Below are 13,182 nucleotides of genomic sequence, written 5' to 3'. Positions count from 1 at the left end.
CTTGCTAAATCATTTTCCTGGAGATATATGAATGAGATCAGTGTGAACCAATCAGTAGCTAAGAGTTAAGAGACTAGTGTTGAGATATAGGGAGCAGAGCACACAGAGAAACAGCCATAGTAACAAGACCTTGTAGAGAAATTCTGGAAACACACAGGGTTAGAGAGAGAGTTCTGAGCTGAAGGAAGAAAACTGGGAGTACACACCCTGTAACATGTGAGTGTTTGTGAGTTGTAACTATTAATTAAAAAAATAAATAAATTAGAATGTAGGCCACCAAACAAGTGGTATTGCTATGAAATTATTTCCTGTGATTTTTCAAAATGTGATTACCACTCCCAATGCAAATTGCCTCCAGAGCTGGTGGCAGGTCATTTTTTTGATTCTTTCATGCATAACAAATATTCATCCTTTGAGGTTGGATTTGATTTTTGGGGGGGTCTAGAAAAAGAGGGGTAATTAAATGAGGCAATGCTGATTTTGGTCTCCAGTGCAGTGTGATTATAAAGTAACGGGCCATTTGCTGATAGGCATATAAACTGGCCCCAAAGGCAACTCCAAGGGGAATTTTTAAAATGTTTTGAGCAATTGCCACATATTTGGAATTATCATATACTCTTCTTAGGTCATTGCTTTGCAGGACAGTGTTTGTTTTTAAAAAATCAATAGCAAGCTGATCTCACTGTATTATAATCATATTTCATGTGATCTTTCTTTCATATTTATTTCTATAATTACAAGCCAAACATTGGCTGGCCTGTTCTCGCTGGCCTGTAAGATTTTTAGTCATTTGATCTATCTTTTTTCTTTGTCCTACTTGTTTCTAAATGACACGGTGAGAAGAACAGAAATATTGCCTCTGAAAATATGCTCAGAGTTCTCTTTACTCCTGTTATCTATGAAAATAAAATCAAGCAGTAGTAGGGATAAGATTTAAAAAAAAAAAAAAAGATATTTTAGAGTTCATGCCTGATAACTTTTAATTAGGTCTTGGTTTCTGGAGAATCAGTATAACCTGGTGCTTTAAAAAAAAAAAAAATTAAAAACATGCTTGGGGGAAAAAGCATTTGCCTTTAAATCATTAGACATGCTGACTCTGTGTCCTTCAGTGCACAATGGTGCCTGACAGGCAGGTAAATAACATGAAGCTTCCTTTAGAAAAATCAGTTATAAATATTCAACTCAAACCATCTGACATCTCCCTCTGACATGTAAACAAGACTGTCCGATAGAGGAAGAGGATGAGGAAGCCAGTCTCACGAGATGACACTGATGAAATATGCGTCCCCATTCAGATAACTCTGCTTTTGTCATAATAATTTTGTTGTTCTGGGAGAGGTGGTTTCCCTGGCAGCTGCCTCTTCAACCTTGTGGAGGAGGATTAGTGGAGGAATGGAAGGCTTACACAGTGACTGAATCTACTCCCTAGATTTCTAATTAGCTTTCAATTTCTCAAGTGAGTCCAAAGCTGCATGAACACAGTGCTGGTATTTGTTACACATGGGGATGTATGTTGCTTTATGTTACCCAGCAAGCTCAGCGGCATTTTTCTCCTTAAAAGAGTTTTGATATTAAAAGCCACATTTGGATCTGCATAAAACTTTTTTTTTTTAGAATTTTAGAAAACATAAACAGTAATAATAGTAACTACAATATAAATGTATACATATAAATTATAAGAAAAATAGGGGGAATACGCAAAGAATATAAATAAATGGTTCTCAGGGAATGAATTACAAGTGGCTAATGAACAAACATATTAGAAGATGCCCAATCTCATTGTTAAATAGGCAACACAGAAATGTAAGACCATTTTCTTCCAGTCAGATTTGCAATATTTTAAGTATCTGATATGCATAGTCACTTCAGCTGTATCCAATTCTTTGCGACCCTTTGGACTGTAGCCCACCAGGCTCCTCTCTCCATGGGATTCTCCAAGCAAGAATATAGGAGTGGGTTGCCATTTCCTCCTCCAGGGGATCTTCCTGACCCAAGGACTGAACCCACATCTCCTGTGTCGCTGTTTTGGCAGACGGGTTCTTTCCCACTAGTGCCACCTGGGAGGCACTTGTTCTAACAGCTGCTAAGTCACTTCAGTCGTGTTCGACTCTGTGCGACCCCATAGACGGCAGCCCACCAGGCTCCCCTGTCCCTGGGATCCTCCAGGCAAGAACACTGGAGTGGGTTGCCATTTCCTTCTCCAACTGTACTAACAGCAGTTTAGCCCAAAACTGTTGGACCCAGTCAGTGATGAAACAGACAGGGGCCAAACAGGAGGCCTAATAGGTCATCACCGGTCCCCAGAAGAGGAAGGCAACATTTGGAGTGAGGGCTGCAGATTGTGTGACTTTCTTCTGATTGGTTGGTGGTGAGGCAACTGGGCAGTGCTCCAGGAATCTTCTGCTCAGCCTGAGGTTACCATCCTCCACTTGAGTGGTGGCCCCAGTTCTGGAGAAGAACTCAAAGAGATTGTTATGCATATTCCTTGAATAGTAATAATAAATAACTGATAATATCAAGTATTGATGAAAATGTGAGGAAATAAAGCAGTCATACACTGTGAGTGTATAAATTGGCACACTTTGAAGGGTTGAAACTTCAAAACCAAAAGTACATGGTCAATGACACAGAAGGTCCATTTCTAATTATGTATCCTAGAAAAATACTTACACATTTGCATAGAGTCATTTTATGGATGTTCATAGCAGCATTGTTTACAGTGAACTATTGGGACACATATTTGTATATAAGACATAAATCAGGATCTCATATACTAACTCAGAGTAGTAGTTTTCTTCAGGGAGTGAAGAGAGTCCAGCATTGGGGGTGATTCTCAAAGGGACTTTACCTAAATCTGTAACAATCTATCTTTTAAAAGAAGAATACGTTAATGTATTACTCATATGATCAAAAATGTGAAGCAAAATAGGTCTTTTGCTGTTCGTGGTAATAGGTAGTTTTCACAGCTCTGGTTCAGGCTAGTTCGGCTGAGGAGACAGGGCTGTGTTACCCTATCTGCCCACCCCATAGTGTAAGGGAGTTGTGACAGCCCACAGAGGCTTCATGTGGTGTCTGTTCAAAAGCTCCCATGGAAGCTGGCTTCTTCCTACCGAAATATGTGGCTAGTTCCAGAGGAATAATTAGGGTCTTGGATAAAATGGATTTCTGCTAATCCCTTTAGCCCAGATCAAGTCTCATTAGGACTCAACTTTACAAACTTGTTTGACATCTCACTGGCCTCTAATATAATATACCTTTGTTAAAAGACTGCTCATCCCTAATAATTTGTCAAGAAGGATGTTGTCTGCCCTGTGAAATAAATATGCTTAATGACTAAAAATAAAATAATGCATGTGATTATATAGTTTATATTCAGGAATATATATTATATTCAGGAGCACACATACATATATCCACACCCTTGAGAAGTTCTCCATTCTTCAGAACCTATATTTCTAAAGTTCTGGAGAATCTCAGTTTTCTTAAAACTGTATCGCCTACCCAGTGAGACACTGTTATTTCTCTTCTGCTGCTGCTGCTGCTAAGTCACTTCAGTTGTGTCCGATTCTGTGCGACCCCATAGAGGCAGCCCACCAGGCTCCCCTGCCCTGGGATTCTCCAGGCAAGAACACTGGAGTGGGTTGCCATTTCCTTCTCCAATGCATAAAAGTGAAAGTGAAGTCGCTCAGTTGTGTCTGACTCTTCACGACCCCATGGACTGCAGCCTACCAGGCTCCTCCGTCCATGGGATTCTCCAGACAAGAGTACTGGAGTGGGTTGCCATTGCCTTCTCCTATTTCTCTTCTAGTCTTAACCTAATTCTTGTGACATTCTAAACTCATGATCTTGCTTCTTCTACTGGACTCAGTATCGCCTCCTGTCTGGCCAGAAAGCACATGATTGGTACAAAGAACAAACAAACAAACAAAATGTGTTGTTTGTACCAGGCAAACAAGAGCACAAGATACAGCATCTGACTTCGCATCAGCAGAACTTGCCCTGACTGTATTATGCTTCTAACCTGTGCTGTTTGGTTCCAGGAGCTCGTGTGAATGCCAAGGACAACATGTGGCTGACCCCGTTGCACCGGGCTGTTGCCTCCAGAAGTGAAGTGAGTGATTATCTTATTTAATCTAGCACCTCCAGTTTCTAGAAAGAGAGAAATGCTTTCTGCTGAATTAGGGATTCTCACTGGTGAGCAAAAGGCTGTAATGCGAGAGGGCGAACAGCTGTTTATTTAAGTACCTCCTGCGTGCCCAGCATGATATTAGGGGCTGCCTGGGGTGGTCCAAGATGGCATCATCTTTGACTTCAGTGAGTTCTCAGTCTGGATGGGATGCAAACAGGTGAGTAGATCAGTACAGTGTCATAACTGAATTGGAGGAAGAAGCAAATAACTGTCTTCTTGAATAGATGAAGTCTTCCAAGACGAGACATCAGTTAAGCTAGTCCTTAGAGGATGTGTAGAGGTTTACAAGGCCAAGAAAAGGAGAGAGGGCTGAGGCAGGAGAACAAACATGCTGAAGAACAAGGGTCATGGCTGTGAACAATGGTGGGTTCAGTTGGATGTAGCTGGAACATGGGGTTAGTAGAAGGTAAGTCTGATAGTAGAGGCTGGGTCAAGTAGCAGAATCCCGGGTATCCTCTGAGCAGTGGGGAGTGTTGACAAGCAGAGATAAGCGTAAACCTGACAGAGTTTGGAACAAGTGAGAGTGAGATGGCAAAGAACCCCCTGGGTTAATGGTGACATCGTTAATCAGTTCTGTTTGAAAGTGCCGAGTTTGGTAAATATGTCACCGAAATGTAAGCACCATGACAGTAGGGATCTGTGTTTTGTTTCTTGATGTATCCCAAGCCTGGTACATTGTAGGTGCTCGGGAAATAATTATATTTTGAATGCTGGAAATTTGGGTGAGGATGGCAAATATGTCTTAATTGGAGACATTTTGTCTGTTTACATCTAAAGTAATTATTGATAGGTGTGTTCTTACTGCCATTCCATTAATTCCTTTGGTTGTTTTGTAGTTGTTTTTTCTTCTTTTATTCTTTTCCATTGTGATTTGATGCCTATATTGAGTGTTTAGATTTTTTTCTGTTTTTTTATATGTATCTATTATAGGTTTTGGGGCTTCCCAACTCGCTCAGTGGTAAAGAATCCGCCTTCCAATGCAGGAGACACAGGAGATGCAAGTTTGATCCCTGGGTCGGGAGAGCCCCTGGAGGAGGAAATGGCAACCCACTCCAGTATTCTTGCCTGAACAATCCTGTGAACATAGGAGCCTACTGGGCTACAGTCCATAGGGTCACAAAGAGTAAGGCACAGCTGAGTGACTGAGCACATGGAACATTATAGGTTCTTGGTTTGTGGTTACTATACACACACACACACACACATTTATATTGATGATCTCAAGTTTTATATATGTATGGGTCTTCCCAAGTGGTGCTGCTGGTAAGGAACTGCCTCCCAGTGCAGGAGACGTAGAAGACGTGGGTTCAGTCCTAGGTCTGGAACATCCCCTGGAGAAGGGCATTGCAACACACTTCAGTATTCTTGCCTAGAGCATCCCATGGACAAAGGAGTCTGGCAGGCTACAGTCCATGGAGTTGCAAAGAGTCAGATACAACTGAAACAACTGAGCATGTATATATGTATGTGTATATATATATATTCACACATATATATTGATGATCTAAGTTATATGCATGTGTATATATATATACATACATATATTAGTGATCTCTTAAGTTCAAACACATTCTAACACCCCTACGTTTTTATTTTCCCCTGTTATGTTTAATATTTCTAACATCATGTTTTACATTTTTTTGTTTTGTGTCTCTCTTAACTACTTACTGTGGATATAGATGATTTTCCTACTTTTGTGTTTTGACCTTTCTACTAGCTTTATAAGCGATCTACCTTTCATATATGTTTGCCTTTACACATGAGATTTTTCCTTTCATAATTTTTATATTTCTACTTTTGGCCTTTTCTTTTTCACTAGGAGAAGTCCCTTTAAGATTTCTTGTAAGGTTGGGTTAGTGGTACTGAATTCTTTTAGCTTTTACTTGTTTGTAAAATTGTTTATCTTTCCTTCAAATCTGAATGATAACCTTGCCAGGAAGAGTATTCTCAGTTGTAGGTTTTTTTCCTTTCATTGCTTTGAATATATAGTGTCACTCCCTTCTGGCTTGCAAAGTCTCTGCTGAGCGTCAGCTTACTATACATAGCTGGTTGCTTTTCTCTTACTATTAATTTTTAGATTTTTAATATATTTTTAAAAATTTATTTTATTGAAGTATAGTTGTTTTACAGTGTTGTGCTAGTTCCTGCTCTACAGCAAAGTGATTTAGAAATAAATTTTTTTGTCATTTTAGTTATAGTATGACTTGATGTGAACCTCTTTGGGTTCCTCTTGTTTGAAACTCTGGATGTCTTTTTGGATCTGGATGTCTATTTCCTTCCCTAGGTTAGGGAAGTTTTTAGCTATTATTTCTTCAAGTAAGTTCTCTGCCCCTTTCTCTTTCTTTTCTCCTTCTGGGACTCTTATATTGCAATGTCAGTATGCTTGATGTGGTCTGGAGGTTTCTTAAAGTATTCTTATTTCTTTTAATCCTTTTTTTCTTTTTTATGTTTAGCTTGGGTGATTTCCACTACTCTTCCAGATCACTGATTATTCCTCTGTATCATCTAATCTACTATTGATTCCTTCTAGTGTATCTTTCATTTCAGTTAGTATATTCTTCAGCTTTGTTTGGTTTTTCTTTATATTTTCTAACTCTTTTAAAATTCTCCCAGTTTTCATCCATTCTTCTTTGAAGTTCACTGAGCATCTTTTTTGATGATCAAAAAATGATCATTTTTGATCATTAGCTTGAACCCTTTATCAGTTAGGTTGCTGTCTCTACTTTTGTTCTTTTTCTGAGGTTTTGTCTTGTTTCTTCATTTGGAGCATATTTCTCTATCTCCTCATTTTGCCTAATTCTCTGTGTTTATTTTCCTGTACTAGGTAGGTCAATTACATTTTCTGATCTTAGAGAAGTGGTTTTATGTAGGAGACGTCCTATGAGATCAACACCACTTTCCCTTCCGGTCACCAGAGCTATGTGCTCTAGGGGTACCCCCATCTGGGCTGTGGGTGCCTCCTCTGATGGAGCCAGGTCAATTATTGTGAGCTTTCTGGGAGGCAAGGCTGGCTCCAAGCTTGTTTAGCTGTGAGGTTCTACCTCATGTTGGGGGCCCACTGGAGGATGTGGTAAGCTCCCCAAGCGGTTGGCTGTGCAGCCTGGGGGCTGTGGAGCTGGTGCTAGTGGGCAGGTAAGCCCCCAGCACTAATAGGCTATTGGAAGGACTCCAAACTGGCACTTGCCAGTGCTGACATCACGGTAGAATGAGCTCCCCCAAGGACATACCACCAGTGTCCTCATTCTCAGGTGAAGTCCCAGGTGCCTTCTGCCTCTCAAGAGGCTCTCCAAGAATAGCAAGTAGGTCTGACCCAGGCTTTTTTCAAGCTACAACCTCTGCACATGCTCTTTAAGAGCAGTCTGTTTCCTAAGTTCTCTGGCTCTCCTGAACATAAGCCCCACTGGCTTTCAAAGCAGAAGTTCTGGGGACTCATCTTCCTGCCGCAGGATCCCAGGCTGCAGAGCACAGTGTGGGGCTTGGACCTCTCGCTCCTTGGGGAGGACCTCTGTGATCATGATATTCTTCCCATTTATGGGTTTCTTACCCAGGTATACGGGTCCTGCATATACTACATCTTGGCCCCTCCTGTCTTTCTTGTTGTAGTCCGTTCTTTATGTCTTTTGTTGGGGAAATCCTTTCTACAAGTCTTCAGATCATTCTCGTGGATGCTTGCTCTGTAAGTAGTTGCAGTTTTGGTGTGCCTGTGGGAAGAGGTAAATTCAGGAACTTCCCATTCTGCCATCTTGGCTACAGCCCATTCTTCCTTTTTAAAATTAGACCCTATATCCATTACTTTCAGTTCAGTTCAGTTCAGTCGCTCAGTCATATCCGACTCTCTGTGTCCCCATGGACTGCAGCACACCAGGCTTCCCTGTCCATCACCCAACTCCTGGAGCCTACTCAAACTCATGTCCATTGCGTCAGTGATGCCATCCAACCATCTCATCCTGTCATCCCCTTCTCTTCCCACCTTCAATCTTTGCCAGCATCAGGATCTTTTCCAATGAGTTGGTTCTTCACATCAGGTAGCCAATGTATTGGAGTTTCAGCTTCAGCATCAGTCCTTCCGATGAATATTCAGGACTGATTTCCTTTAGAATTGACTGGTTGGATCTCCTTGCAGTCCAAGGAACTCTCAAGAGTCTTCTCTAACACCACAGTTCAAAAGCATCAACACCACAGTTCAAAAGCTATTACTTTATGCCTCGTCTAAATAACAGGTGGGGAAAGCATACTCAAGGTGGGAAGACCAGAGAAGGTTTGGACTGGTCTTTTGGAGTTTGACTATTAGAACTTGTCAAAGAAGATACATGAGTTCAGCGGGCATATCTGTCTGTTGCTTAGATTGGCAAACACTGATATTCCTTATACAAATATGTATTAAAAGCCATTTCTTCTTTGAAAGACTTATAAACCCTAAATTGTCTTTAAAACCTCTTTGCATCTCAAGCATGGATAATTGATCCCTCTCAGGGTTCAAGGCTCAGGGTTCAATCAAGGAATGAGAACCACCATGATAAATGCAGATATTTATTATAGGAATTAGACCTTACACAATTGTGTGAGCTGCTGGGGAAGTTTGTTTATTTATGTAAAGCTATCCTCTTGGTTTCTGTGTGGTCCTAAAGTCACTGTGGGCCAGCAGTTGAAAAGAAAAACTAGATATGAAATGGGGGAAAATAGGGACAACCTAGAACCCCCATCTGTCTCTCATTGCTGAGCATTGCCCATCCATGTGGGTGTCCTGCAGAAGAAGCTGTGTGCTTCACCTCTGAGCTCACACGTGCCTGGCCCGGAATAGGAGTAATTGAAGAAGATGTGGTAGGATCTGAAGAAGCATCAACCTGGTACCATCCTGTGCCAACACAATGATGCTACTGGTCACTGGCCCTGTGCACAAGCTGCCATAGCACTTGGCACCCAACACGCCATCAGTCTGTAATTTCATGGTTCCCTTCCAGAACATGCAGCTTTCTCAAGGGGCCAACCCTAGATGGAACAATACAGTGGAGGGAATTCCATGAAATGTAGTTCAGCTTGGCTAACGTAGAAGAACAATATAAAACTATCATTGAAATTGTTATTCTGTTTTATTAAAAAGATCGTCTAGCCAGTAAGTTCTTGGCAACGAGTGGCATGCCTGTTGTTTGTCATTGTATATTTAGCATCTCGCCTGCCCAGGAAACCATTGTTTTTTGAGTGATTCAGTGAAGGTTGGGTTTTCCATTTAACCTGTGTTGACCTGATTCTCTGTAAAACTGCTAACGTGGAGCTAATACACTGCGCAGAGAATGATGGTGGCAACCATCTTTCATGCATGGAACATAAACTAACTTGAAGTTTGTTTATGGGAGTATCGCACTAAAAGCAAGTTAAGCCACTGGATCCTGCAAAATCAGAATGAGTTCCTAAAATAGCATGCAACACAGATTATCAGTTTATGTCAGAGATATCAGTGTACATCAACATTTCTGAGCCTTCTTTCCATCAGGCAAATTTGTTTGGATTTCTGTGACTAGGAAAAGAATGTTCATTTGCTGAATTCATTTCCTGAGCCTATTACAGCAATAGGAGTATTAGGTCATAATATTGATTAAACACCCACCCATGCTTGAGATTGTAGAAGCTCCTCTGCAAACAAGAAGGTAAATCAAGACATGGTCATAGCCCTTGAAAATTGTTCCAAATAGATTGGTTTGTGGAGATAAATCTTTAAGACTTACTTGGTGCTGACCAGGCTGTGTTGTGTACTCCCTTCTTGGCCTAATCCCCACCCTCCTCCTACCTCCACCCCACTCCACACCCACTCCCTGGTGTCCCCAGGGAGACAACACCAAACAGGAAATTAGAGCCAAACAGCATTGTCTTCTTCCTAACTCCCTGAGGCTACCAACCACCTTCTCTTTCTCTGACTGCTCCCACAGCTGTGAAGAAATAGAAGAGTCTCTTACAAACAGTTAAAGACATTTATTTTGCAATGCTAGGTAACATACATGAGCAAGATTTTGGGCTGCCAGGGAGAATTATCTGGAGTGTTGATGTAAATTATTTCACATTATTTCCCCTGTTAATTCTCGGTGCTTTTTTGTTTTTCCTTGGAAAAGAACAGCTGTGTATAAAGGAGTGAAATGCAAAGAAACCTGGGGGGTTCCACACATGTTTATTGAAGCCTGTTCTGTGTGGGCCTCAAGTGGATGTGAAGTCTCCCTTCTTAGACATTGTGTTGAAGGCAGATAGCAGGTAGACAGCCAGCACACAACCAGTAGAAAACCATAGAGCCTACTGTGGTCTGTGTCCAAATGTGACTGGCCTTTCACACATGCGTTTTCTTCTCTAATGAACTGAGGGGCTGCACCAAAGGATTTGCTAAACTTGTCACTTTTCTGTCCCAGAGGCTCTTTTGTGGTTAGAAATATTGAAAATGGTTGTATCCCATCTTTGGGGTGTAGAATTAAGAATGTTGTGTTCAAATTAGTATTGTCATGATGAATATTTATTGAGCAATTACTGCTTGCTAGGCAATGTGCTAAGCACTTTCTGTACATTATTCCTTTTTAACCTCTGACTTAAGTACGCTCTGAGTCTGACACTGTTATTAATCCTCATTTAGGAAATGTGGTCTCAGAGAAGTTAAGCAACAGAGCTTAAGATACCACAGCCAATGAGTGGAGGAGGGTGTATCCAGAGAACCTGTTCTCCTAACCACTGTGCTACACTGCTGCCCTCTCATCACGTGGGCATCCCTAGGGATACTTGTTCAACTTATAAAGCCTATCTATTTTTGTATCTGTGCAGACAAATGTCCAACAGGTATAAAGATGTTTTCCAGATCTGAATAGGAAAAACATCTTATAGCTTAAAATTTAAACATCATGTTTTTCCCTTCCCTCTAAGAAACACTGTCATTTTGGGCTAAATGCTAAAAGGAGAACTGGAAAAATTATATGGGAGACTAGAATGTTGTTGCTTTCCATAAATTATTTTTATGATGATAAAAAGATGATCACATATAGAACATAGATTGTAACTGGGATGGGTAGAAAATAACCATCTTATAACCTATTTGAAGGTAGATGAGTAGTATTCAGATTTAGTGTGCATTCAGATAATCTGCAGTGCTTGTTAAAAGTACCTGTTCTAACAGTACTACATGTAGATAAATACAAGGACCTACTGTATAGCATAGGAACTATACTCTGTAGCCAATATTATGTGTGTGCATATATATATACAGTTCAGTTCACGCAGACAATTGCATATGTAGATGTTGTTGTTTAGTCACTAAGTCGTGTCCAGCTCTTTTGCAGCCCAGTGAACTGTAGCCTGCCAGGCTCCTCTGTCCATGGGATTTCCCAGGGAGGATTACTGGAGTGGGTTGCCATTTCCTCCTCCAGGAGATCTTCCTAACCCAGGGATTGACCCAGGTCTCTTGCATTGGCGAGCAGATTCTTTACCACTGAACCAGTAGGGTAGCCCTTATTTATATATATATATATATATATATATATATATATATCAAATGGAATCACTTTGCCTCAAACTAACACTCAAACTAACACCTCAAAATCAACTATACTTCAATTTAAGAATTTTTGAATAAAGTCACATGCACACACAGACACACAAACGCAAAGTACATGTTCTAGAACCTCACCCCCAGTGATTCTGATGAAGCCTATAATTGAGCCCAGAAATCTGGGCTTAATTCAGAGAGAAAATTCTGATGCATGTGGTCTACATTCCATACTTTGAGACCTGAGATTAATGTCTGGGAATATTTTAGTATCTGGCCTTCCCAAAGTTTAGAGCCACTGGTTCTTGAGTAGTTTGAATTCTTTCACATCCCCAAGTCTCCCCTTTATACTACTGTTTCTTAGAATAATTTTATTCTAATAATAATTATAATGATAAAGCACACATTTGGTTTAATAGTGGTATTTTTAGAAGAATAATCTGAATAATTTGAACAAATTAGGCACCAATTTATACAATTCTTACAGTATATGAAATTGCTGTAGTCAATAGAGGATACAGGGTAAAAGCCCCAACCAATTATTATTTTACAGTAATAGATTAAATTTCTTCTGGACTTGAGTACAGCCTCAGGGACATTAACACACATAAATGTCTTGTTAATTTTTGCATATTATTATTTAGAGAATTAGTTATTCATTCATGTGGAAAATTCTGAAAGAGATGGGAATACCAGGCCACCTGACCTGCCTCTTGAGAAACCTATATACAGATCAGGAAGCAACAGTTAGAACTGGACATGAAACAACAAACTGGTTCCAAATAGGAAAAGGAGTACGTCAAGGCTGTATATTGTCACCCTGCTTATTTAACTTCTATGCAGAGTACATCATGAGAAACGCTGGGCTGGAAGAAGCACAAGCTGGAGCCAAGATTGCCGGGAGAAATATCAATAACCTCAGATATGCAGATGACACCACCCTTATGGCAGAAAGTGAAGAGGAACTAAAAAGCCTCTTGATGAAAGTCAAAGAGGAGAGTCAAAAAGTTGGCTTAAAGCTCAGTATTCAGAAAATGAAAATCATGGCATCTGGTCCCATCACTTCATGGGAAATAGATGGGGAAACAGTGGAAACAATGTCAGACTTTAATATTTTGGGCTCCCAAATCCCTGCAGATGGTGATTGCAGCCATGAAATTAAAAGACGCTTACTCCTTGGAAGGAAAGTTATGACCAACCTAGATAGCATATTGAAAACCAGAGACATTACTTTGCCAACAAAGGTCCATCTAGTCAAGGCTATGGTTTTTCCAGTAGTCAGGTACGGATGTGAGAGTTGGACTATGAAGAAAGCTGAGCGCCGAAGAATTGATGCTTTTGAACTGTGGTGTTGGAGAAGACTCTTGAGAGTCCCTTGGACTGCAAGGAGATCCAACCAGTCCATTCTAAAGGAGGTCAGTCCTGGGTGTTCTTTGGAAGGACTTATGCTAAAGCTGAAACTCCAGTACTTTGGCCACCT

The 13,182-nt window shown here is 40.6% G+C and overlaps 1 protein-coding gene across 10 annotated transcripts in view; it reads left to right on the top strand.

The window, feature by feature from the left end:
• The window catches only part of ANKRD44 (ankyrin repeat domain 44), a 311,687-nt gene that overhangs the window by 170,891 nt on the left and 127,614 nt on the right, over positions 1-13,182 (top strand). For all 10 annotated transcript variants that reach the window (XM_015458628.3, XM_015458622.3, XM_015458620.3 and 7 more), the window contains one exon: positions 4,041-4,111. In XM_015458628.3, coding sequence (XP_015314114.2) covers positions 4,041-4,111 — 71 coding nt within the window. The remainder of the gene's footprint in view (positions 1-4,040; positions 4,112-13,182) is intronic.

The sequence above is a fragment of the Bos taurus genome, chromosome 2, assembly GCF_002263795.3.
Source record: "Bos taurus isolate L1 Dominette 01449 registration number 42190680 breed Hereford chromosome 2, ARS-UCD2.0, whole genome shotgun sequence".
In the NCBI taxonomy this organism is placed as follows: Eukaryota; Metazoa; Chordata; class Mammalia; order Artiodactyla; family Bovidae; genus Bos; species Bos taurus.
This window is presented reverse-complemented; position numbering and strand designations above follow the sequence as displayed.